General features: G+C 32.3%; 2 protein-coding genes across 7 annotated transcripts; both read right to left on the bottom strand.

The window, feature by feature from the left end:
• Positions 1 to 1,721: 1,721 nt before the first annotated feature.
• On the bottom strand, positions 1,722 to 7,205 carry LOC133300085 (interactor of constitutive active ROPs 4-like). Of its 6 annotated transcripts, none has more exons than XM_061499577.1 (5): positions 7,100 to 7,205; positions 6,897 to 6,991; positions 4,724 to 4,780; positions 3,633 to 3,715; positions 1,722 to 3,165 (listed from the first exon to the last, which is right to left on the bottom strand). In XM_061499577.1, the coding sequence occupies exons 4-5, from the start codon at positions 3,644 to 3,646 to the stop codon at positions 2,034 to 2,036; spliced, it is 1,146 nt and encodes a 381-aa protein (XP_061355561.1). In that variant the 5' UTR covers positions 3,647 to 3,715; positions 4,724 to 4,780; positions 6,897 to 6,991; positions 7,100 to 7,205; the 3' UTR covers positions 1,722 to 2,033. The 6 variants fall into 6 exon arrangements, with proteins under 6 accessions (XP_061355561.1, XP_061355562.1, XP_061355564.1 ...); XM_061499578.1 differs by having other exon boundaries at positions 3,633 to 3,718; XM_061499580.1 differs by lacking the exons at positions 4,724 to 4,780; positions 6,897 to 6,991; positions 7,100 to 7,205 and adding an exon at positions 3,856 to 4,044.
• Positions 7,206 to 12,507: 5,302 nt separating this feature from the next.
• LOC133300084 (E3 ubiquitin-protein ligase DA2L-like) lies at positions 12,508 to 20,485 on the bottom strand. The gene is made up of 9 exons (XM_061499576.1): positions 20,371 to 20,485; positions 19,390 to 19,634; positions 18,976 to 19,027; positions 18,849 to 18,894; positions 18,646 to 18,727; positions 18,410 to 18,554; positions 18,200 to 18,308; positions 14,842 to 14,908; positions 12,508 to 13,444 (listed from the first exon to the last, which is right to left on the bottom strand). The coding sequence occupies exons 2-9, from the start codon at positions 19,579 to 19,581 to the stop codon at positions 12,857 to 12,859; spliced, it is 1,281 nt and encodes a 426-aa protein (XP_061355560.1). The 5' UTR covers positions 19,582 to 19,634; positions 20,371 to 20,485; the 3' UTR covers positions 12,508 to 12,856.
• Between the last annotated feature and the right edge of the window lie 3,572 nt (positions 20,486 to 24,057).

Below are 24,057 nucleotides of genomic sequence, written 5' to 3' on the forward strand. Positions count from 1 at the left end.
CATTAATTCACCTAAAATTACAGAAGCACCATTCATTAATCAAAACGACGTAGTTTTAGAGCTAGCTGTAGATAACATTATCTAAAGTAGCTGTAGAAATGTTTACCTATATATATATATATATATATATATATAGAGGCAGGATCCTTTGACACCGGTGTCAAAGGAAAAGTTTGACACCTCATCTGAGAGCCGTTAGATTAAAAAAAAATCAATGGTGTCACATGCTTACAAATCAGAATCGTTGATTTTTTTTAATCTAACGGCTCTCAGATGAGGTGTCAAACTTTTTTTTTTGACACCGGTGTCAAAGGATCCTGTCTCATATATATATATATATATAAACCCCACCGACACAAGTAGAGGTTCTCGACTTTATGTAAGCATCTTTAATTTCATCGATATCCTTGCTACTCCAAACCTTAAACCCTGTCTGTTACTACAAACATAGGGTCTCCACTTCATAAACCCTAAACCCTAGTACTGCAAATATATAATTTGGCAGGGTATCACTTCAGTGTAATTTGATATGGGTCTTAAAAGGGCATGCTAAAGTTTTTGTCTTTTTGGGATTTCAAGTTTTTGGGTACCTTCAATTTTATGATTTGGTTGCATGTTGCATGTTGCTGTTTAAACTCATAATAGAACTAAGAGAAAGGGGCATGCCCGCAATTTCCCGAACTGCATCTTGCTTTATGTGTGATTTGATTTCAGTTATGACATTGGGTTTTAGTTTATTGTTTGATCTTTTTTGTGCAGACATATCTGGGAATTCAAGTGTTAAGGTTCAACTTTAAATGCACCAAGTGCTCAGCTGATAGTTGACAAAGGAGTTATTTGTTACATGAAATCCAAAACAAGAGATTTGTAACTCTCCCTAAAATATTAGAACTTATTGCTTAAGCTCGACACTAAACCAAGACAATATTTTTTGTGGAATGGAATGTATTTCATTTCATTCTGATTAATATCTTTACTTATCTTCCTTCTCAATTTGGTGATATAGGATGGAATATAATGAAACTAATTTATTGTTCATTAATTTCCTTATCATTCCATTCATTTATGAAATAATGAGAACGAAACTATACTTTTTGTATAATAAAATAGGAAAAAATGTTTCTGCCTGCAGATTGAAATCTTAAAAAATTATAAATATAAAGACTATTATAACCTTGAAATAAATTAAAATTACAAAATTATCATGATTTCCGTCTCAAAATGACATCGTATTGAGGTTATTGCAGATAACTTATAACCCAATAAAATATCCAAACAATAGTATGGTATTTTATTCTATTCCATTCTATACCATTTTATTCCTTTTCACATATGCTTACACTTAAAAATATCCTCGAAGTGATCCCCCCAAATAATTTTAGATTTCTTATTGGTACGTGATTTATTCATCTTGGAATTAGAAAGCTCATCTAAAACTCAATTGCAATCACATTGGCCGTTAGGCTATCACTTTATGAATTCGCTCTCTCACCTTTCTGCATATTATTTTCATCTATCATTGTTCATAAATCATCTATCGTTGTTCATAACTAGCTTTACTTCTCCCACAATATTTCAGAGAGCTCTTTGTTATCATCTGATACACAAATCTTCTCCAGCTCAATGTAAAGTTGCACACACTGGCAAACATTACACATAATAGATATTAAGGTTGAATTTTAGAATCACACTCAAGTGAACAGAAAACGATGTATATGTCATACAAGATATTACTCCATATTAGTACGGACAGGAAAATCTGCTTAAAAACATGTCCTTCCAAGAAAATAGTCCCTTCATCTCAGTGACAGAAGGGAAATATATAAACCATCTTTCAAAAGTTCACACCCCTAGCTTGCACAGATTATGCAATAGTAACTACACGCTTAATGGCCTTAATAATACTAGAAAAGACTACATAAGATACCAGAAAGATACACAACAGGAAGCAACTGTTTTTGCAGCTTCTGCTACCACCAAAACATGACCATAGCTAAAGTACTATAAATTCACTCGCTGAATTAGAAAAGAAATCACTTTTGGCCCTTCTTCTTCCATAAATCCCCAAACATTCTAATCCCAGAACTCTTCCTCTTTCCACCTCCAAAACCATCATCTAAGTCATCAGCCATACCAGGAGACCCAACATATCCATTGTACCTACCAGCAGGTGTCTCATATGTGCCACCAAAGTGCTTATCCATGGAGCCACACCTTTCAGGAATCCTAGCATTCATATCCATGCCCCCAGCAAGCACAGCAGCTGCAGCATCTGCTGCTTTTCTCCATTGCTCGGTCTGTACCCTTAGCTTCTTCATCTCTGATTCCAATGCTTCCTTTTCTACTTCCACAGATTTCAACTTCTCATTCAACTTGTCTGCATTCGCTTTACTAGCTTTCAACTCTTCTCCTAGTTGGTTCAACTGCGAGTTCATTCCTTCTTCCTTGGTTTGAGCAGCCAATACTTTTGAAACTGCTTCACTCAGTTGGTTCTTCAAATTCTCATTTTCATTACTCATTGACTCCAGCTCCTTCCCTTTCTCTTCCAAACCGGACTTCAACAATGCTATCTCATCATTCTTTAATGTCAGTTCATCCACAGAAGGCTTCTTCTCTTTCTCTGGCTCTGATATTGCTGGTGGAGTTGAGTCTTCAAATGGTTGAGTTTCCTTTTCTAGTTGATCTGCAGGTTGGCTGAATTCAATTGCCACCTTTTCAATTGGAACTTCAAACACATCAGTCTCTTGTTGGTTTTCATCTGGCATAACATCTTGGGGTTTGGTTTCAGTTTTGTTATATTCTTTAGCATTCTTTGAAATGCACTTCTCTTGGAACTTCTCTACCACTGGTACTACTGATTGCTCAGCTTTCTTCACTAGTTCATCTTGAGCTTCTTTCTTTGCAGCTTCAGCAGAAGCTAGCTGGTCCTTTAAAATCTTCAATTCTTCTTGCGCTTGATCAAGCTGAGATTCCAAATCCGCAATTCGAGTTCCTAGCTTCTTCTGATTCACTGCCTCGGATTGAGTACCTCTCGGGGAACGCCGGTCTCCTAGCTTTGGACTTCGGTCAGCTACTGGTCGATGATGCAATGGATCTGAGTCAGAACTTGATGTCCTAAGTTGATGTGGACCTCTTGGAGACTGCCTCTGAGGCAAATCAGATCCCCTATTCCAAAACAAAGATAAATAAAATACATCATCAGCATCACTTTTATCCCAAATTAGTTGAAATCCGCAGAATATAAATGAAACACAGCTTCATCAAAATCTACATACAGAAACTAAAAATGGATATGTATGATATATTCCATTCATCATAAAGGTTTTATTCATTACAGAAGAGCTAAAGCTATATCGTGTGGATAGGTCCATAAAATTGGAACCAGAGGAAAACCAAAATCTATATATGCATTCGAGAAATGCACCACAACTCCACAGCCAATTTTGAAATGCAGCAGAGATGCTTATAAGTAGCACTAAGTGAGACATGCATTGCTTTGTTAATGAAGAAGGAAAACAAAAATAATGCTAAAAAAATAAAGTTATTTGCAATCAGAGAATATATATATATATAGAAACTACTATTCTGAAGCATTTGGAACATTATACTGCTGATGTGTAGGGTTATCATACCTTGATCTTGGCATTTGATATGCTAGATAATGGCAAATGATACAACAGCACTAAGAAGGATTTGTTAGCTAAAAGTGTCTCACCTGCTAAAAGAAACAAAAAAGCAAGTTCAAATAAATAAAATGAATGATCAAGTTAACTCCATCCAAGCTAGCACACACTAGAAACGATGAAGATGTAGTACATAATATACATTAAAAACAATAACGCTCATGGGCAGAACCTGCTTTTTCAGACATCATAAATGGCACAAGAGAAACATTGCACCACATATAATAAAAGGGATAGAGTAGGACAATGAGAAAACTTTCTTTGACATTTCACTAACCCTCTTTAAAGCACACTATTAAGCAAATGGAGCATTTTCAAGTAATAGCAGTTAAGCTTTTATATTCCCCTATCTAGCCTCAACTTCCTCCAAACCATAATTAGGTAAGAGATATAAGCACAAAGAAAAAACACCAATGGCTATGTATATTTATGGCCTTGAACCCACAATATCATAAAGGAGCCAACTCACTACAACCGTGACTATTAAACTAAAAGGCAATTGATTTAAACCCAAGATATCAAAAATTATCTTCCATTAGAAACTAGAAAGGTAGATGACCCTTTAGGAAAAATCAAGAATGAGGGAAAAAATAAAAGTTGAATAAAGCAACCCCACATCACACTGGTCCTGTGTCCAAAACAATGACATGCTATAAAAGTATGCCTTTAATACCACCCCAAGATCAAAGCATGCAGAGTGAGAGTCTACTTTATTCAGTACTTTTTGCATTGTTTAAAAGCAAGTGCAGTAAATGTTGTAGCATTATATGTTTTACACAGACTGGCCTATAAGGAGTAAATGCAACAGTAAACAATGGTCCACGAGTCTAAAACTCTAATACAAATTAATCAAATCACCCAAAAAAGGAAAAAAAAAAAAATTATGTGAACCCATGGATAATATCAACCTGATACTACTAGAAAAGAAGTAACTCTTCCACTTTCCCATTAATTGCACTAGGCCCACCATACATTCAAGTAGTTGTATAACGGAGTAGACATAGGTCCAACTCCAATAGTAGCCATATCAATGTTTTTACCTTGGCTTCTGCGTTGTACTCTAAAGTAGATTGTTCATGAGCTTAGCAATGATGAGCCTAATAGCAGCACCAAATGTTAGTTCCAATAGCTAACATCAGAGAAAGTGAGAAACAAGAATAATTATAACTCAAAACAATTATAAATAACCAATTCAACCCAAAAGTTTAAAATGTTATATGAGATTATATTAATGGTTTTATATTTCTCTAACACGCTACCTCACACAAAAAGGTGGATAATGCACAGATTCATCTACCTGTACTAATAAACTCCACAAGATTTAATTAATTATTAATTAAACGAGGGGCGATGAGGATTGAGCCCGTGACACCGAAGCTCTGATACTATGTAAAGAATCAATTTAACTCAAAAATTTAAGCTGTTTTAAGCTTTTGAATGAGGTTACATTAATGATTTTATATTTCTCTAACAACAGTCTTATTTGGAAAAATCACTAGTTCGAGAAGTTACTCAATCCATGTAACTAATTGATAAAAATTTTGATTAAAGGGCAAGTGGATTGGAGTAGGTAAAACAATTATTGTAGGAAATCGGTATCAAAATCTTGTGTCATTTTTTCCTTCTATTTTTATTTGCTTCAAATGACACTTAGAAGTAAAAATGAAAATGAAATGGTAGAATATCTTTTCTATCTTAATTTGTATCTTCCTTTTAGGAAACCGATCCCATCAAGACCCCACATTATAAAAGGGAAAGGTACCCACTAGCCCATAGACATAGTGGCTACAGATACATATGAAGACAGAGATTCAAATCCTTGTAATATGGTATAGAATTTATATCACAAGTGAAAGTTTATTTACCTTTGGCCTTAAAATATGTGACCAGCTACAACTTTTTTAGAACCTATGCATTAAAACTGTGAATTGCTTTTGACAAAAGTTAGACTATAAATTTTAACATACAACTACCTTTTACACAAATACAAGGTATGAGAAAATTATAAATTTTAACATTTGTTCTTTTACACAAAATTACAAAAGAGAACATAAAGTAACTTTTTGTTAAATACTTTACACATTTCCCTTATGTTTATTTCTCAAACCCCTTCAACACTATATTCCCTAATGCTATGTTTGGTTGATGGATTTAGAGAGAAAAGAAAACCATGCTATTGAACATAAAGACAAAGCAGTGGAACTAAAGATTCTGCAGTTGCGCATGCATGTCATTGAAGACATTTACTAATTACGCGCTACCGTACTAGTGAAATACATTTAGCTCATAATATACTAAATATGAATCTCGTACACTTTTATTAATGCATAGAAAATAAAATTATCTCCTACAATATTTATTTATTTTTTTGGTAAGCTCCTACAACATATTTTAATTGAAAATTTAACCAAACTTTCAAAACAGTAAACGCTACACAAATACACCAAAACGAAATAAAAATATAAAAATGGTTATATATTGAAAAAAAAATCGCATGTGAAGTAAGGAAATATTTTACTCTGGCTAAAGAAAAATAAAGATTTGAAAAAAGTAATTTATATTCATTTTTTATCAAAAATATTAATGATTGTTAAATTATTACATCAGTTTCAGAGTTTCGTAAGTATAATAAAAACTTCAAAGTAATAAATAATTAAAGACTTTATAGTAACATTTATTAGGTATCATAATAACTTTCCTTAAAACATATATATATATATATATATTTGACCACTAAAAAAAAACTATAAACAAAAGGCACTTAAAGATAACGGTCAATGGTAACTGCAGAGCAACAATTTATGGGGATAGGATCTTGATGGCATAGAGATGATTCTCAGAATGTGTGTTCATTTACGTGTTTGGTAGACAAGAAAAAAAAAATAAAAAATAAAAACACAAAAGTTGATGAAAAAGCAATGGAAAATTAGGAACTTCGGGGATAAAATGAGTGTTCATTTTCCGGCACACAAAAAAAATAAAAATAAAAATAAAAATCAGCACACCACACGTGTGAAGTTGCTGTGGTGAAAAGTGTTTGTATTTGCACAGGGAGAAGAAGAATGATAACGGAGAAAAAAAAATCTTATTCTGGAGATTTGAAAATCATATATATATATATATATATATATATATATATATATATATATATATATATATATATATAAGTGTGAAGGACTATTACTAGCAGAGTCTTAAGTGTGAAGCACTAACCTTGGTGATATTTTGCATAAGAAGAGCAATGGTGTTAATCAGCTAAGAGTGTTGAAGGATCTGAAAGAAACTCATGATAATGAAGAGAACTTCCACTGCAAATGGGAAGAGAGAAACATCTCAATAAAGACTAAAGACACAGTTGAAGAAGGGTTTAAGTGATTATATATTTAAAACCAAAAAAATAAATAAATAAAACATACCCAGAAGCAGAAAATGAGGAAGTGCAAGAAACTAGAAAGGTAAAGGAAGAGGGAAGAGAGAAGAGAGAAATGGGGTTTGAAAGTTTGAATTAAAGCTGTTATGAAGTGTGACAGTAGCTAGTGCTTATTTATGAGTTTCAACTTTCAAACTCTATTAGAGAGGAAGAGTACAAACAAAAGGGTCATTTTGTGGGAAAAAAGATTCCCAATAATTAATGTGTAATGTAAGTCTTGCACTCTTGGAAATCCAACTTTGTGTATCTTATCACTATTAGCTCTTGTCTTTTTGTCAGTTTCTCTCCACAATTCAAAACCTTTCTATGTTTTTTTTATTTTTTAACATTTTTCTCTTGTTTTATTATAACGGTGCGTGCTTTGAGCTCTTTTTTTGAAAACTGGGGTTGTAATAATTTAAGGGAAAAGTGTCTATCATTTAAAATTACACAACTTACATCCTTTCACTCTCACAAAGAGGTGGGACCCACACCTTTATTTTTTTTTGTCAACTCTCTCTCCTCCTTAATCTATCTCTTTCTCTCTCTTAAAATGACACAACTTTACATCCTTTAAAATTATACACACTTTTTCCATAATTTAATGTTTGGAGTAGAAAACAATGAAATGTTTGCATACAAAGAATGGATTTTGCTTTTCCGTTTGGGTAAAGAAGTGTTTGATCTTCTATGAGTGGACAAAAATCTCTTAACCAAATTGTCCACGTGCCTGACATCAGAATCATCTAAGAACAGTGTAGGTTAGTGGTATATTAGAGACTATTCATAAAGTTTACAAATTAAATACTGCTTCTTTTTGCATATATATTATATATATATATATATTTATTGAGATTATTCCTAATAATCCCATAAATTTCATATGGATTAATTTAGAGTTTAGAGTGGGTTTAGATCAAGTTTTTAATCTCCTCTCAAAAATAATACTAGAGAGAATTGAATACATACTCTCACCTCACATGCTCAATTCTTATGCAGCAATTAAACTACTATCATTTGGTATTATAAATGCTATATAGTGGTAAGAAATTTAGATAAATTATATTATGTTCATACCTTGGTGTAATTTTAAATAAAAATAATAATTTTGACATTTTTTAGAAATCAGAAATATTTGCTTAGAAAAAGTAATATTTTAATTTTTGTTTTGTTTTTACTTTATTTTTAAAAATTGGTATCCAAACACACCACTTCTTCTTCTTCTTCTTTTAAAAAAAAAAAAAATAACTTCTTGAAAAAGAAAATCAATCCAATGAGCCCCTAGTCCTCCATCAAGGCTTCATGATAAATATTTCAAGAAAATTATATTATTAAAAAGAAAATGATAAATTTTAGTATTTGTTCTTGAACACAAATTTAGACAGAAATTAAAAAAAGACAACATAAAGTAACGTTTTGCTAAAATCTTGTGAATCTTGCATGATATATAGGACAAATAGATAATGAAATGATGTGTACAGCAGATTGTGCCCTTTTCATAGAAACATGCTATGAAGAAACTAGTATCTCGAGAGCACATTTTCGGACAAAGAAAGTAACCAAACATTCATGGGAGTAGTTAAAGTTATTTTTTTATTTTTATTTTTTGGTTCTCCAATGAACAAGGTCTTCAATAATAAAAAAAAAAAAATAGTGTAGGATGGGCTTACTTTCATTCCATTCTTTTTTATTTGCATGAAACATACCATTAGTTAAAGATCATGCATGTGAACGGGAAAGGGAGTGTAAGAAATTTCTTATATTTTGAGAATTTGAGACACTGCATGTGAAGTTTAAATGCTTATGATATCCTACCAACCACTTCTTTGGCCCAGCCTCATTATTAGTTGATCCATTGGCCATGACCCCGTTAATTAATCAAATCGGTGACCATCATTTGATCATAGATAGTATTTCTTTATTTATTTGGTTTTTATTTTTTAGGTTATAGTGCCCATCATAGTATTAGATCGATCTTAGTATTTATATGTGATCTTCGAAAATTTGGTCTAGTTTTGAAATGAAGCAACACTGAAAGAATAGTCCAAAGCATAGCTTTATGGTAAAAATATTAAGGTAGTAAGCAAAATCATAATACATAATGTTACTATGATGAAAGACCTTTTTTTATCTATAGTTCAAGTTAATTATAATTTCAGATCTTTCAAAATATCGAGTCCACTTGAATCAATGGATGTATTTTTTTTTCAATAGAAAGAAAATGGCTGCTGAAGACTTTAAGCTAAACCAAATTAATCTAATAATCCCAGATTTCTCTTCCCATAATGTATTTATGTATATATTGGGGAATTTATTATCGGCGTATATGCTTAAGAATCTAAGATCATTGAGCTGTCAAAGTAATGCACTACAAAAACTAGTGAAGTATCTAGTATAATTAAATTTTATTTGTAGTAATTAGTAAATTTTCATAAATTCTGAGATTATATATATCAATACAAGAAACATGTTTTTTTTTTTTGTGTGTGAAAGAAGTAAGTTTTTTTAATATTATAAATTAAGCTGCTGTCAAATAAAAATATTCTTATGATAGGCTTTTTTTTATACAAAATATATGGTTAAGACCTGTCATTATAGTAATATAAATATTTTTTTTAATCTTACATCACAAAGAATTTTCAAAAAACGGGTGATCTTTAAAATTTATATTTGGATTAAAAGTTTGTATCATAAAAGCATCGATTAAAAATTGAACCAAACCGGATGGTTCGACAGAAAAACCAATGAACCGGTCAGGTGTTGGTCTAGACAACCCCTAAAGCTGGTCAATCAAAGAACCGGTCCAAAACCGGTGAAAATTGGTTTGGACTATGTTTTTTTCTTTAATTCAAGTAAAAATATTTTTATGAGCCAAAAAAAGACTACCAAGTTACAAAGCTTTACAAAATATGTAATGTGATTTTTTTATGTTAATTTTAAATTTTATCTATTGATTTAACAAAATTTCATGTTAATTTATTAATTAATTAATTATATAATATTATATAAGTATAAATCTAATTATTACTACTTCAACCACAATTGGATAAAAAATAAGTTACAATCCAATGAGCAATCTGATTTTAAAAACATGTCATGCGTAAAAAAAAATCTCATTTTAAGTTGGTGGCCATACGCCGATGCTGAATTCAGCTCTTTCTCTATTTATTAAATTCACCATGATTCATATCTGATAGAAATGGTAGCCATTCTTGATTCAAAATGCCACCGAAAAGCAAGAATTCCAAGATACAATATTTCCCATGTTCATATTTCTTCTTAGCATAATAGTATAGTTTGGCTTATAATGAATAGGATAGGATAAGGGAAAATAGGATACGTGGGATAAACTTATATCATATGTAGTGTTAGATGCGCATTATAAATAGATAAAAATATTTTTTATAACAAAAAATTATATACATTTTTTAAAGTTGATTTCTAAATTATTTTTTTATTTTAACTTATTTATAAATTAGTTATTATTTTATCTCGTGCCATTCACATACTCTAGTATTAAGGGTTCGCCGACAGTGATAGTAGTCAGTGACAATGATTAGTCGGTGGGTTGATGACAGAGGTTGACCTGTGATAGGGATGAGTGAGTGTGCTCAAAGAATTTTCCAAGAGACAAGGGTTTTTTTCTTATCCTATTTGTTAGATATATATAAAATTCATTAATGTAGCCTCATTCATCAATTTAAGCTTTTAGATTGAAATAATTCTTTACATTATCCTATTTGACTCTAACCTAGGTCGATTTAGTTATGTTATTGAGAGTAGAATAATATGAGTCAATAGGATAACTTCACCCTATTCTATTGCCTCATTAAACAACGAATAAGAACAAGATGTGATATAATATCTTTCTTTTTTTTGTATACAATGTGATATAATATCTTATCCTACTTCTCTTATCATGTACACCAAACGGACTGACTTTCATTTATCTTCATTCTTATGCATATTAACGAAAAGATTTAATATGAAAGACTAGTAGGAATATACTCTTCCAATCTCATATTGGCCTCTCGCTCTTTTGTTAGGGTTGGGAGTTTCCATTTCAAAGTCAAGTAAACCACAAGTCTCTTCAGTAAACCTTACATTACTACTTACATAATAGCCTTAAAAAAACAATCACAAATGAGAATTGAACAATAATAAATCGATATATTTCGATTTTATTAGTTAAACCAACCCTTATTAATACTCTTTTCCACTGTCTAAATGTATGACCTCAATGCGTAAATGTTACAGATTAATTCACAAGCCAAAGTTAAACATAAACCAGTTTTCCAAAAAAAAAAAAAAAAAAAAAACATAAACCAAAATTGTGTTATCAGTGCCATTACATCATACTTAGATTCCCTCACTCCCAAGGCAACAATTAATAGTTAATATAAACCTACCACTATTTGAAATGAATTTTCAATTTTTTTTTTTTTTTTTGGTGATTATCATTACTAATCATTGATCAACCAAACAATTCATTATGATGTTTTCTGGTCAAGAAAAGCTACCTTCAATTATGAGGTTTTAAGCCCGGTAATTATATGAACATTAGAAAACCACTCTTTTAAGTGCTTCAAATAATTAAACAATGAAAAGGAAAAAAGTAGATTTCTTAGGTGATCAATCATTTCAATTACTCTAAGCCACTTTCTTACAGAGCAACTTTGTTGCAACAGCAAGAGGCTAAGTAGATATATTGGGTTGTCTTCCAGTGAAGCATTGCTTAGCAACTATTAGTTCATAATAACTGGAAATTATGCATTCATTGAGCATAGTTTGTCCCAATCAAATTTCCTTCAACTCATACAGGGCAAAAGGGCACAAAGAAGTATCCTTTCACAACAAACAATAACCTTAACCAGTGAAGAATGGCACAGATGTTATCCCTTAGGTATAGATGCCTACTAAGTGGCAATGCCAATTACATAACAAGTACGGTTGACTATCAAATTTTACCAAAGTCACCCCCAGATAATAACAAGATGGGGAAGATACATGTACAGGACAAGGTCAAGACAGACTTCAAAGAAAGTGAAAATAACCATAGATGGAGAAAAATGGAAGAGAGACTAAGAAAGGAAGAAAAAAAAGGATAAAAAGATGGATGATGTGAAAAGTCTAATTCTCCTCATGGACAAAATTTCACGCGAGAGCGCTATGGAGCTTACCATATTAGACTAGTGATTTAAAACAATTTAATGAGAATTTAAGCTGCCTTTACATATCACCTATGAGCGAAATAAGAATGCATTTGTAACAACCACAAACATTGTTACTCTATGAGTTCATTAATTCAGACAATTTATGCAAAATTTCCCAGATATTTTAAGTCCCATGCCCTACAGGCATAACTTCAATATACTCATATCTAAATGAATAGAACAGAGATAAATTTTACTGACATACACATTTAATTTCCTTTCCTGTTCAGTACATGTCTAAAATGTACCTTATATTGGTGTAAGAATGAAAAGACATCTATCGAAGACTAATAAAACTTCCAAAAAACTATTTACAGAAAACCAATGAGAGGGAAGGGAGAGGACATCACGCACAAAAGTGAAAAAAAAGGGGGTATTAAGCAGCAACCTTTCACCAACTAGAATCATTAGTTTTCCTTTGACATCTGTATATATAAATTCGTGTGAGAAGAGAACACCGCTCAAACTCCCAACCCAGGACTCGGCTTGCCAAATAGCCAAGGCAAGCATCATCACTTTAAGAAAGATTAAACCAGTACTCAAAACAAAAACTACTGCCAAGAAGCACTCTGTCCACTTGACATGGCTTGAGCTTCAGCTAAAGAGACAGCCATAGCTAGCATCATCTGTTCCTCAAAGCTCTCAGGAACAATAGGGTCGGTGGCACTTTGGAGGTTGCCATCAATGTCATCAGACTGGGGCAAAGAAGATAGAACACCACCATCTTCTGCTGCAACAGGGTTTGCATAGCTAGTTTCTGTTTCATCCACCTGTGGCCCATGGTCTATGTCCCATTCACCATGACTCCTGGTCATCGCCACAGCATCATCTGGTGGCACCTCATTGAGGTTGTCTGTAGGTGGATAACTAACCATATCTCTACCAAGCCTGTTATAAAACCTTCTGGAACCCTGTAACGTGTTGAATGACGACAAATTTTCATTGGTGGAGCTCATAGATGATTCTCCAGCCATTTGTTGACGCTCAGCAAGAGCTGCAATGGCACAAGCAAGACCCCCAGATGGGGACGAGGATGATTCAACCTGTGGACCCTTGACAGATGAAACATAGCGACCATCGGCTACATAGTGTCCAGAAGCGGCATCAGCACAAGATAAACTTCTCTGCCTGCCATTCTCCTATAATTTTAATTTGTGTATTTTGAGTCAATCATAGTCATCAAATAAACAGGACAACACAAGTCATAGAGTAAACCACCATTGAATTTCATAATATGCATATATTTTTATTTTTCTTTTCTTTTCTTTTGAATGGTGGATATGGTGCCCCGTATAGGATTCACCATGAACCCAAATCTATATTAATATAACTTTGAGAAAAAGGAAAGAACTGGGTTGCACAGTATGGATGTTTTTCAAGAAATCTAAAAGTTACCCAGATTCATATTAAAATAAAAGACGAGCCTCTGGTTTGGACTATGGGGTGCTATAGCAAGCTGACAAAATGCTAACATGTAGTCAAACTTGATGAATATGAACTATCAATCATGTTAGAATATCTAGAAAATATTGAATAATATATTGATTATATCTTAAAATAATTCAGAGTATCTAGACGATCTTCTAGGAATAATTTCCATATTTCATGATTTGTTTCCTAATTTTAGGAGTCTCTATTTAATATAAATAAGGCTTATTATTTTCACTTAAGCATGAGTAACTTTTATTTTTCCCTGTTTACCAAAATAAAAATAAAAAACTTTTATTTTTCCCTGATAGATTAAGCATGAGTCACCTTTTTGAGCTATGTATATATAGAAACTAGAAGTGTTGGGTGTGTGTGTGTAACAATCATCATTGCTTATAATGATGAAATTTACATTAAAGACCACCAACTAATTAAGAGGATCAAAACGATATAAATGCACGAAAAGGTTGTTCTGTGTTTTTAATGAAGGGTCTGTTAAAAGCTATGGGGTATTGACACATACATCAATGAGGAATGACGTCACACGGACACAGCAATACAACAGAAGCCAAAATATAAGTGCCCCACAGAGCATGGACATATATGTTGAAAAGTTTTTAGTTCCACATTTATTAATAAAGAAAGAATGATGATAACTACAAAAACACAAATTAATAAAGAAATTTAAATGAAAAGGAATTTTGTCTGCTGTTTTTTAGTAGTTACAATTTACATTTATACTAAAAAACTGTGGACTAAGCTCAATCCTGAGTATTCATGCATTTCTTTCATCCAAAATTACTTTTCAATAGCAGAAAATAAAGAATTAAGGTAAAAGACATAGTAAAATATTGCACAGATTTGGAAGAATTTACTTCTTTATTTTCATCATTGTCTAACAGAACTTGAACAAAATAATCTAAAAAATGAACAATTTCAAAATTGATCAACAATTAGGCACCAAACAAATAAATTTATGGTATGTGGTGAGAAGATTTTAAAACAAGTTGTGAACCACACTAAATGGCAGGGGAGTGGTCTTCAAGTATGATAATAAATTCAACCATGGATAGCATAAAGGTAAGCATATTCAAACAAAAATCTTCACCTGAATGGAAAGCCAGATTGCTTCCATGACCATAATGTCCTCAAGATCAACATCAAATTCATCATCTCTGCATTTCTCAGCATTTGGGGGAAAAAATATATGGTAAGTAAAAATGTATGGTTTCCAAAATACAACAGAAGACTATCAGTTATTGTAGACACAACAGAAGACTATCAGTTATACAATTCTTATGATATCCCATCGGCATTGACACACAAGATCAAAATAAAAAGTACAGGATGCAGCCATGCAGGCGAGGGGTATCCAATACCAATATGGCAACGATTTCAATGTATCCTAGCTTCCTTGCTTGTCCACACATATCAACAGGTGTTCATGACATAGCTTATGCAAGATAACAATAGGTCCAATACTACTAAACAAAAGCAAATTGTACATCTTCACTCATCAATTCTACTTATAATCTACCATAAGCAAAGATGCACATATACAGAAGAAAAAAGGAAAAAAGAAAAAGAAAAGAAAACGAAAAGAACCACCTTACCTCTTTGATATGGAAGCTCTCTCTCTCTTTCGCTCTCATTTTGTACTTTCAATTTTTTATGCCCAACTTGCACAAATACAATGCTTAGTCTTTTTTATTGAAATTCACCCCAAAGAGCAATCTATCCTGTCTGTTTTCCTTTTTTTTTCTGCTGGAAACATGAAATTGCATACCCATCTAAGCCCTAGAAAATTTTAAATTGTGCCCAAGCCTTAAATTCCTTGAATTGGCCAGACATTGCCATTTGCCAGTGAATTATGGTACCACTGCCACTGTCACAAAGCATCTAGCAATTTCTTTCAGCCTATCGAACGAGGATTGTGTTTCAACTAAAACACACAGAGGCCTTTGGATGCAAAGAGATTCCATATCGCAAGTGGAGGCAAAAATTGCCTCAGCATATGAAGGTGGACTTTAGCCAGATGACAATGGCAATTGGATGAAAGCATAGGATTGACCATTCAATGGTTTAGGCAGGACATGTAACTACAGTTCGTGGTACAAATGCAAATAAGGTTCTCAAATCTCAATGAACAGAAACAGTAAGGGAGAGGAACGGGTAAAACAGTGAGCGAAAGGTGAGAGATATTTGACAGAGTTGTAATTGAAAATAGGTAGTTGGTACCCCAAGGCTTCTAAGGGACCTAAACCCAAAGTATGATTAAATCAATAAAATTTCATTGCAAAACATTACACCATTTAAAATTATTAATATTGTGTACCATTTAAATAGAACATACATCTTCCACACACACACACAAAAAAACAAACATACATCATGTAATATTTTTATTTTTTATATGTATACCAATATATGTTTTATATACTTAAACATCTCCTTAATATATACTTGTATACTTTGTCCTAAATTTTAAAAAAATTAAAGCATCTCCTTATCAAATCAGACCACACGACATGCACAGTGTAGCATAGTAGTCAGTTTAAATTACTGATAGTGATAGCATAATTAAAACATAGTACAAATCCATCAAATACTCTTACTTCTTTAGAAGTCCTCTCGTTTTACTTTTCCACTTCAAACTATGCACATATGAGCAGCAATAAATCCAAGACATTGACAAGGACAGAATTTATTTTCCCTTTTAATAACAAAATATAAGAGGGCTTTATCTATCTTACCCCTGACTTTGTTTTCTACTTTGTAGCAGGATAGAGAAATGTGTTGGGGGAGCCTTTCTAATCTCTTACATAAATAAACAAGGTGAATTCTCTAAACTCACAAGTGTATTCACAAATTAAAGTATCACTGCAAGTTGATTAAGTACAAATTAGGATTTGCTACATATTGGTCTGTATCTTGAATCCTCCTTTTAAAAAGCTAGTCACTGGTAACATTTGTCCATCTGTGCAACTCATCCTTTCTTGCACGTCTAACCATGTCCATCAATACGGTCAAAACTTCAAGACTAGCATCCACTCAAGATGAGCTACTGAGTCAAAACCAAGGAATCAAATAATAGCTAACTTATTACACCAATTTCCCTCTTCACTGACTTCAGTAGGTAAGAAATTATGAAATTAAACTTCCATTAACAAGCAATGAAATAAATTCTAGTTGGAGTAAAACTAGTTTGAAGCTGCTGAATTTAATTGATTTTTCTGCATAACTGTCAGATTTTCTAATGTTGAACTAGAAATGTCAGAAAATAACAGTGAAAGAAATTTTTTGAATATTTCCCATTCAGTCATGATTCAAGAATGAAAGACCTACTTCCTTTCTTATTCAATAAGACCATCCCTTGACAATTGCCACAATATAACTTGGGAGGACCATTCAATCTACATACTCAGGTCATGTGCAAAAATGATATTTTAGGGATTTAAATGAAAACAATGTGATATTTGCAGCAATGAATCTTATATTGATCAATTACTTGATGTTAATTGAAGCATCTAAGGCAGTTTTAAATATAAAATTGAAAAATTAGAAAAAAAAATGTCTAACCAATTTGACCAAATGATAAAAACAAGTAGATGTCTCTTGCATCATTTTAGATTTCTATGATTCAAATCAGAAATAAAATCAGACAATTATATGACTACCAACCTACCACATTTCAAAACAGTCAATGCATAAGCTCAAACAGCTTGCAAGCTAACACCGTTCTCTAAACCAACAAACTTCAACAATGAGTCTAGTTACATATGCACCCCACCTGAGCCCAAACAAATTGCAACCTGACACCATACTCCCTTGAACAAGTTTAATAAAGAGACTATCTATAAATGTAGCTCAGCTGAGCTCAAAAGGCTCAGAATTATATGAATCTGGCATCTTTCTAGGAGATGTACTTAATTTTATTGCAAATTATAGACAATATTGGTACTTATAACACTAACTTATAGACCCAAGCAACACCAAGAGTTCCATTAATTTATATTTGGATTCAGCTTACGTATGGACTAATGCCCTTCGCATAATTAAATCCAGTCATGCTATGACATAGTGAGTCGAGATATAGAATAGTTATGCTCCTCATAACCTCATTGGATGAAACATGCAACGATAGGCCCAAAAGATTGACTCAACTGAGTATTCAGACTAGATCAAGGAGGATACTTTCTCATTTTACAATGGACTCAATACTTGATAAGATGGACATAGTATAATCTAACAGGTGAAATATTCATGGGAAATGTAACACACAAAGGAAGCAATGTTAAATCCTCACACAACTTTTCAGCAATCAGACATTTCAACTCATTTTCTTACCCTAGTTGGTTTTTCAATATTTAATGCCATTAGTGAGAAAGCATTGGAAACAGAATCACTACGAGAAAGAGACATAATAAGAAAATTTTGGGAATTTGGCCGCGCAAAGGATAGCATACCTATTGGTCCTAGCAGCTGGAGGTGGTCTAACCATTGGTGTGGCACACAAGTCTTGAGAAGAAACAATTTCATCAAGTTCAACAACAGAAGTTGAAGATGATGCAGTCACTACAATTTTTTTTTTTTTTCAGAAAAAGAATCATTTATACAACTATGATCAGTCAATTAGACATGTACAGACGTAATCCAGAACTGTGATGCAAGACTACCTGCATTTGAGCTGTATTCAACATCTGCAACTGCCACATTCACATTTTCAGAGCTTATTTCTAGTCTTTTATGCATTCTTTCCTCTTCATCCTGAAGTTCCTGCTGCCGCATCCTAATTCTTGCTTCTATAACACGTTGCTCCTCCTGAATAATTATGAGTATGCAAGTGAAAATTAATGAAAAATTTCAGAAAATGCATTTCTTAAGACAATAACCATGGCAGATAACAACATACAATCTGCTCCAATCCCTTCTCTTCTTTTGATTTCACACCACGATACTCCACAGCATAATTTGCCGTTTTGCAGAAGGGACATCTCATGTTGTTAAGGCAAGCAATTATTCTAATATTAAAGCAACAAAATATGGAAGTTGTCGGACAGCTAATTATGAGTTATGTCTACATATTGAAGGCAAACTACTAGAAATGCAGGATACTGTGTAGGCCGAGTTGAATTTGGAACTCTCATCTGCAAAAAGCACTCTGATAAAAGAAATTAATCAGGTTGCATACAAATGCCAATGACAGAATATATATAACCAGTGAAGATGACCACATAATTACCTGTACAAATGCTCTTCGTGCAACATCTTGATCGGTTTAGACTTGGATAATACTAAATTAAGGGAAAAAAACAAAAAACACAATGGAATGGGATGATTAGAAAAGCCATACGCAAAGTTCACAATTTGGAACAGACTTCAAGCGAACAACAAATAAAAACAGTCCATATACTTTGTGTTCTATGTATTCAGATCAGAAAGTTTATGAAAAAGAAAACGTAGTTACATCCTCCATCCGTTTGTTTCAAATAAAGGTTAATAAATTAAACCTAACAAAGGTGACCAGCAGGTCAAATTTACAGCTTGAAATAAGTGTGCTCAGATGAATGGACTTATTTGTTCATTTTTAAAAAATATATAGTAACACAATAACTGGAAAGAAACAAATATTGAAGGTATATGATAGAAACCAGACCAGAAAGCAAATTGGGCATTCTTCGAGATCGTAAGCAGTTTCTTCATCTCCAGGATAGCAAGGTGCAAGCTTTGATTCAAGTATTAGCTTCCTTAGCTTCTTATGGTCCACATCTTTTTGAGTATACAACCCTTGTGGCTTTGTATATTTTTCATCTACCACCTGTCTCCTCCTCCCGAGTTTATTACCCATCCAACAAAATTCAGCTCTTCTTGTTTGCCGATTATGCTCAAGAAATTTAAATTCTTCAACGAGATGAAACAAAAACAAGAAAAAAAAAATCATTCTCAACAAAAATCAGATTGCGTTAACGACATACTCAACCAACAACAATCAAACAGCCTAATCCCCCACATACAACACAATCAACAGACCCAAAAAAAAAAAAAAAAAAAATGTCTTTCTGCTCAATTCACTGACATTGTTGCAGACACACATCCGGAAAGTCCACACTTTGCAACAGAATCACTTAAAGGCTCAAAATTTCTCCAAATTCCCCACTATTCATCGCCAAATATACATTCCTCCCACAATAACCAACAAAACAAAAACCAAAAACAAATCCCGACTTCGGCAAATCAAGAACAGAAAAAAGAAAAGAAAAGAAAAAGATCCTGAATTCGTTAACAATCGCAAAACCAAACAGCAAGGGACTCATTCCAAACCGATTTGAATTGACAATGAGTGACAGTAACAACACCAAGAACCCTAATCGCGGCTCTGCGGAACTCCAATTGGGGAAGCACACGCATTGACACAATAATAATAATGATAAAAACAAATAATGCAACAAAAAAGAGGAAAACAAACACACAAAAAAGGAGTACCAAATGGTCCCAAACTTCAGTGCCAAAACCAGCACAGTTTTCAGCAGCAGCAAGAAGAAGAAGAAGAAGTTCAAAAGCTTTGAAGGGTGAAAATGAAGCACGTAGAGAGAAGAAAACGAACAACAACAGCCAAATTGGGAATCGGAAAACGAACCTTAAATCGTTGCAGAAGAGAGAGAGGGAGTGAAAGAGTTTTAGAGAGAGAAAGGTAGTGAGATGTAATAACATTGAGGGTTAGAGAGAGAAAGGTAGTGAGATGTAATAACATTGAGGGAAGGAAGGAAGGAGTAGTAGACGAGGAAAGAATAATTTTATTCACCATCACGCGCTCTCCTATCACGTGTATCCACGTGCTCTACTTTTGTTTGCTTTTTTTTGCTTTTTTTAATAAAATAATTAAAAGTTACAAATTAAATTAAAAATATAAACTGAATATAAAAGTAAGTAAAAACTTTTGTTATTTAGTTTATAATATTCTTCGTTTTTTCTAAAATTATTTGAGATAAATTTATCTAATTTTTATCAAAATAACATTATTTTGGGATTAAAATCATGTATATTTATAATTTTAATTTATTTTAGAGTTATAATAGTATTTATTATTCTAATTTTTTAATCTTTCAACTCCAAAATTACGTCGTTTCGGTGAATATTAGATAAATTTATCTAAAGGTACTTTAGAAAAAAATTTCTCTTATAACTTTTATAATTTTATGACTTCTATTATTTAGTATATGATTTTTTGACATAAATTTTATAATTTATAAACATAAAATTAGTCATCTAAAATAAATAAATAATACGATGGTGGACTGTAAAAACAAAAATGAATAAAGGTTTGGTCCGTTTAAAGTTATTTTGATTTTGACCATTCACAGGTTATATGAGGGATAGACTAATCTTGTCTATTAATATAATTTCTGAATAAGAAGAAAACTACGTTATAGCTGTGAGAAGGTTTTGAGTTGGTTAACTCTATAGGAAAGTACTTTGAATTGTTTTAACACTTATGATTTCATACTGGATAATATATGGAAGACTAATTAAATAGGAGATTTTTTTTAATTTTCTTTTAAAGTATATGTCCATTTTAATTTTATGAGAGGAGGGGGGGTTAATATCTCTTTGGATTTTTAATAATATGCACTATTAATTGATATTAATTGTTCAATGATATATGAGATACGATCCAGCTAGCAATTAATATGAACAGAACAGACCAGGTTTCTTGAGATATTGATCTGGGTGTGATGATTGCACTGTTATATATAGGGATAAATAAAAGTTATTTTGTAGGAAAAATAATTTAGTTATATTAAAATAAGATAAAACAAAATTATTGAACAAAGTGTCTTATCATATTTTTTTATTATTTTTTTTTTTGTCTTTTAGTGTTGGATGACTTCATGTAACATGATAAAATAAAGATCCATATATATATATATATCAAAAAAATATTTTTCATGTCACTTGAGATATATTTATTTCTAGTTATCTCAAAATTACGTCTTTTTTGTATGTATTTTTTTATATTTGAATGATTATGATTTCTTTTTTCTCTCTCTTTCTTTATCATCATTGATCTCTCTTTGTATGATTATGATTTAGTGACACGATACAGCTAGCAATTAATATGAACATAACAGACCAGGTTTCTTGAGAGATTGATCTGGGTGTGATGATTGCACTGTTATATATATATGTATGTATATACATATATATATGTATATACATATATATATGTATATATATATATACATATATATATATGGGGAGGAATCTTTTGAGTCCAGAGTAAGACTTACAACTCTTACTCCTCATCTCAACCGTTGATCTCCGTCCATCTAACGGTTATCTATAACAATTAATTATCTATTTATTTCAAATAAATAATAACCGTTAGATGGACAAAAATCAACGGCTAAGATGGAGAGTAAGAGTTGTAAGTCTTACTCTAGAGTCAAAAGATCCCTCCCCTATATATATAGATATATATATAAAAAAATATTTTTCATGTCACTTGAGATATATTTATTTCTAGTTATCTCATAATTACGTTTTTTTTGTATGTATTTCTTTATATTAATTGATTCACCTTTGAATGATTATGATTCTTTTTTTTTTCTCTCTTTCTTTATCATCATTGATCTCTCTTTGTATGATTATGATTTAGTGACATGAGATAAAGTTATCTCAAGTGACTTGAGAAACGATAAACCATATATGGGATTAACGTTTCTTGAAGATAAAGTTATTTCTTGCAATCTCAAAACGATATCGTTATGGGTTACATATTAAAAATAAAGTGTATTTTAGTAAAATTCTTGATACATAGAGAAATGTTAAATTTTCAAAATATCTTTTACTTTTAATCAAAAAGAGATAATTCTATTTCTTATAATAGAAGAAACACTTTTTTTATTTTTATTTTTTGGTATAAAAATAGGGTTAAGGACCCCGACAGAGAAAGAAAAATAGGAAACCAAAATTACAAGAAAACAAAATAGAAAAGAGAAAAACTAGATAACTAAACTGCTACTGTCAACAACAATAAGTAGACTCAGACCCGATGGGGCTGAGTTAAAGGCTTGGAAACCTTCTTCCCATGAGAGTGCAAGCTGGGCTAGCCAATCAGCATACTTATTGGCCTCCCTCTTTGTGTGAATAAAACGGATCTGCCAATCTTTTCCAATCCACTGCCTAATTCTATTCAGCAAATGTTACTCTGAGACATTGGGTTGTATCTGTTGTAGTTGGTTGATGACAGACAAGTTGTCTCCTTCTACTATTACATAAGAAAACCGATTAGACCAATAGAAGTCCAATCCCTTCAGAACAACCTAAATTTCAACATCTTACAGGGAACAATCTCCAATATTATATGCAAAGCCTCATTTCCATTCCCCAACATTATTACGTATCAAACCTCAGCAACTAGCTCTGTGCCTTATTTATGAGTATGCTCCATCAACATTAAGTTTCATTCATCCTTCCTCCAGGGGAACCCAACTACAGATGATGTGATTTAGATTGCTCCTTATAATAGCCCTAACCTAATTAATTAGTAAATTAAATGTGATTGAATAATTAAGCATATAATAGTGAGTAAAATTAAGTATAGGACCTAATTAAGTGAATTGGGGTCACTTTTGAGGTAAAAAGTGTACTCAGTAAAAATTAAGGTGTATAAATGGGTGTAGACAAAAGTACCCAAAATATAAAAATAAAAGTGGAAATATTCCTAGAAAAATATTCCAGACATTTGGGTAAAGTTTGGTAATTAATGGAGTTAAATAGATAGATGAACTAATACCCACTTGATCTCACTTAACTTATGTTAAGTGACTATACAACACAAAAAAGAACCCAAATCCCTTCCCTAACCCGTCGTGCGCCAGAAGAGAGAAAGAAAGGAAGGAAGAGAGGAGAAGAAGAGAAGGAGAAGAGAAAGGAAGGGGGGAAGCCCTAGGTTGAGCAAACCTTAGCCAAATTCATCCATTCCAAAGTCTAAACCACTCCAAATCTTTCCCTCTTTCACAATCAAAGCTTGGTTTTGAGTGAGATTCTTTGTGGAGTGAGATTTCAACCTCCAAAAATCCGACCCCTAGGTGGAGTTGAGGGATTTGTTGGCTTCTACCTCCATGGAAGCTTGAGGAACAACCATTCCTTGTTGTGTGATCCATTGTGGTGAGTTTTCCACTCTCTTTCACACAAATTCCTTGAGTTTTGCATGATTTAGGTTGTGATGAATAATGTTTTAGGGTTTTATGTTAATGTGAGTAAATTGGCTATGTTCTAGAAAGATTGGGACTTAGTGGATGTTATGAAAAATACTAGGAAT

The sequence above is a fragment of the Gastrolobium bilobum genome, unplaced genomic scaffold (genome assembly GCF_033153095.1).
Source record: "Gastrolobium bilobum isolate Gb01-03AN ecotype WA unplaced genomic scaffold, APGP_CSIRO_Gbil_v1 utg4158, whole genome shotgun sequence".
Taxonomy (NCBI): domain Eukaryota; kingdom Viridiplantae; phylum Streptophyta; class Magnoliopsida; order Fabales; family Fabaceae; genus Gastrolobium; species Gastrolobium bilobum.

Coding starts and splice junctions, on each gene's coding strand:
- LOC133300084 (XM_061499576.1), bottom strand. CDS start 19,581: ATGGGTAATAAACTCGGGAGGAGGAGACAGGTGGTAGATGAAAAATAT. Junction 18,309..18,409: donor TGAATACAGCTCAAATGCAG/GTAGTCTTGCAT, acceptor AAAAAATTGTAG/TGACTGCATCATCTTCAACT. Junction 14,909..18,199: donor CCAGCTGCTAGGACCAATAG/GTATGCTATCCT, acceptor TGAGAAATGCAG/AGATGATGAATTTGATGTTG.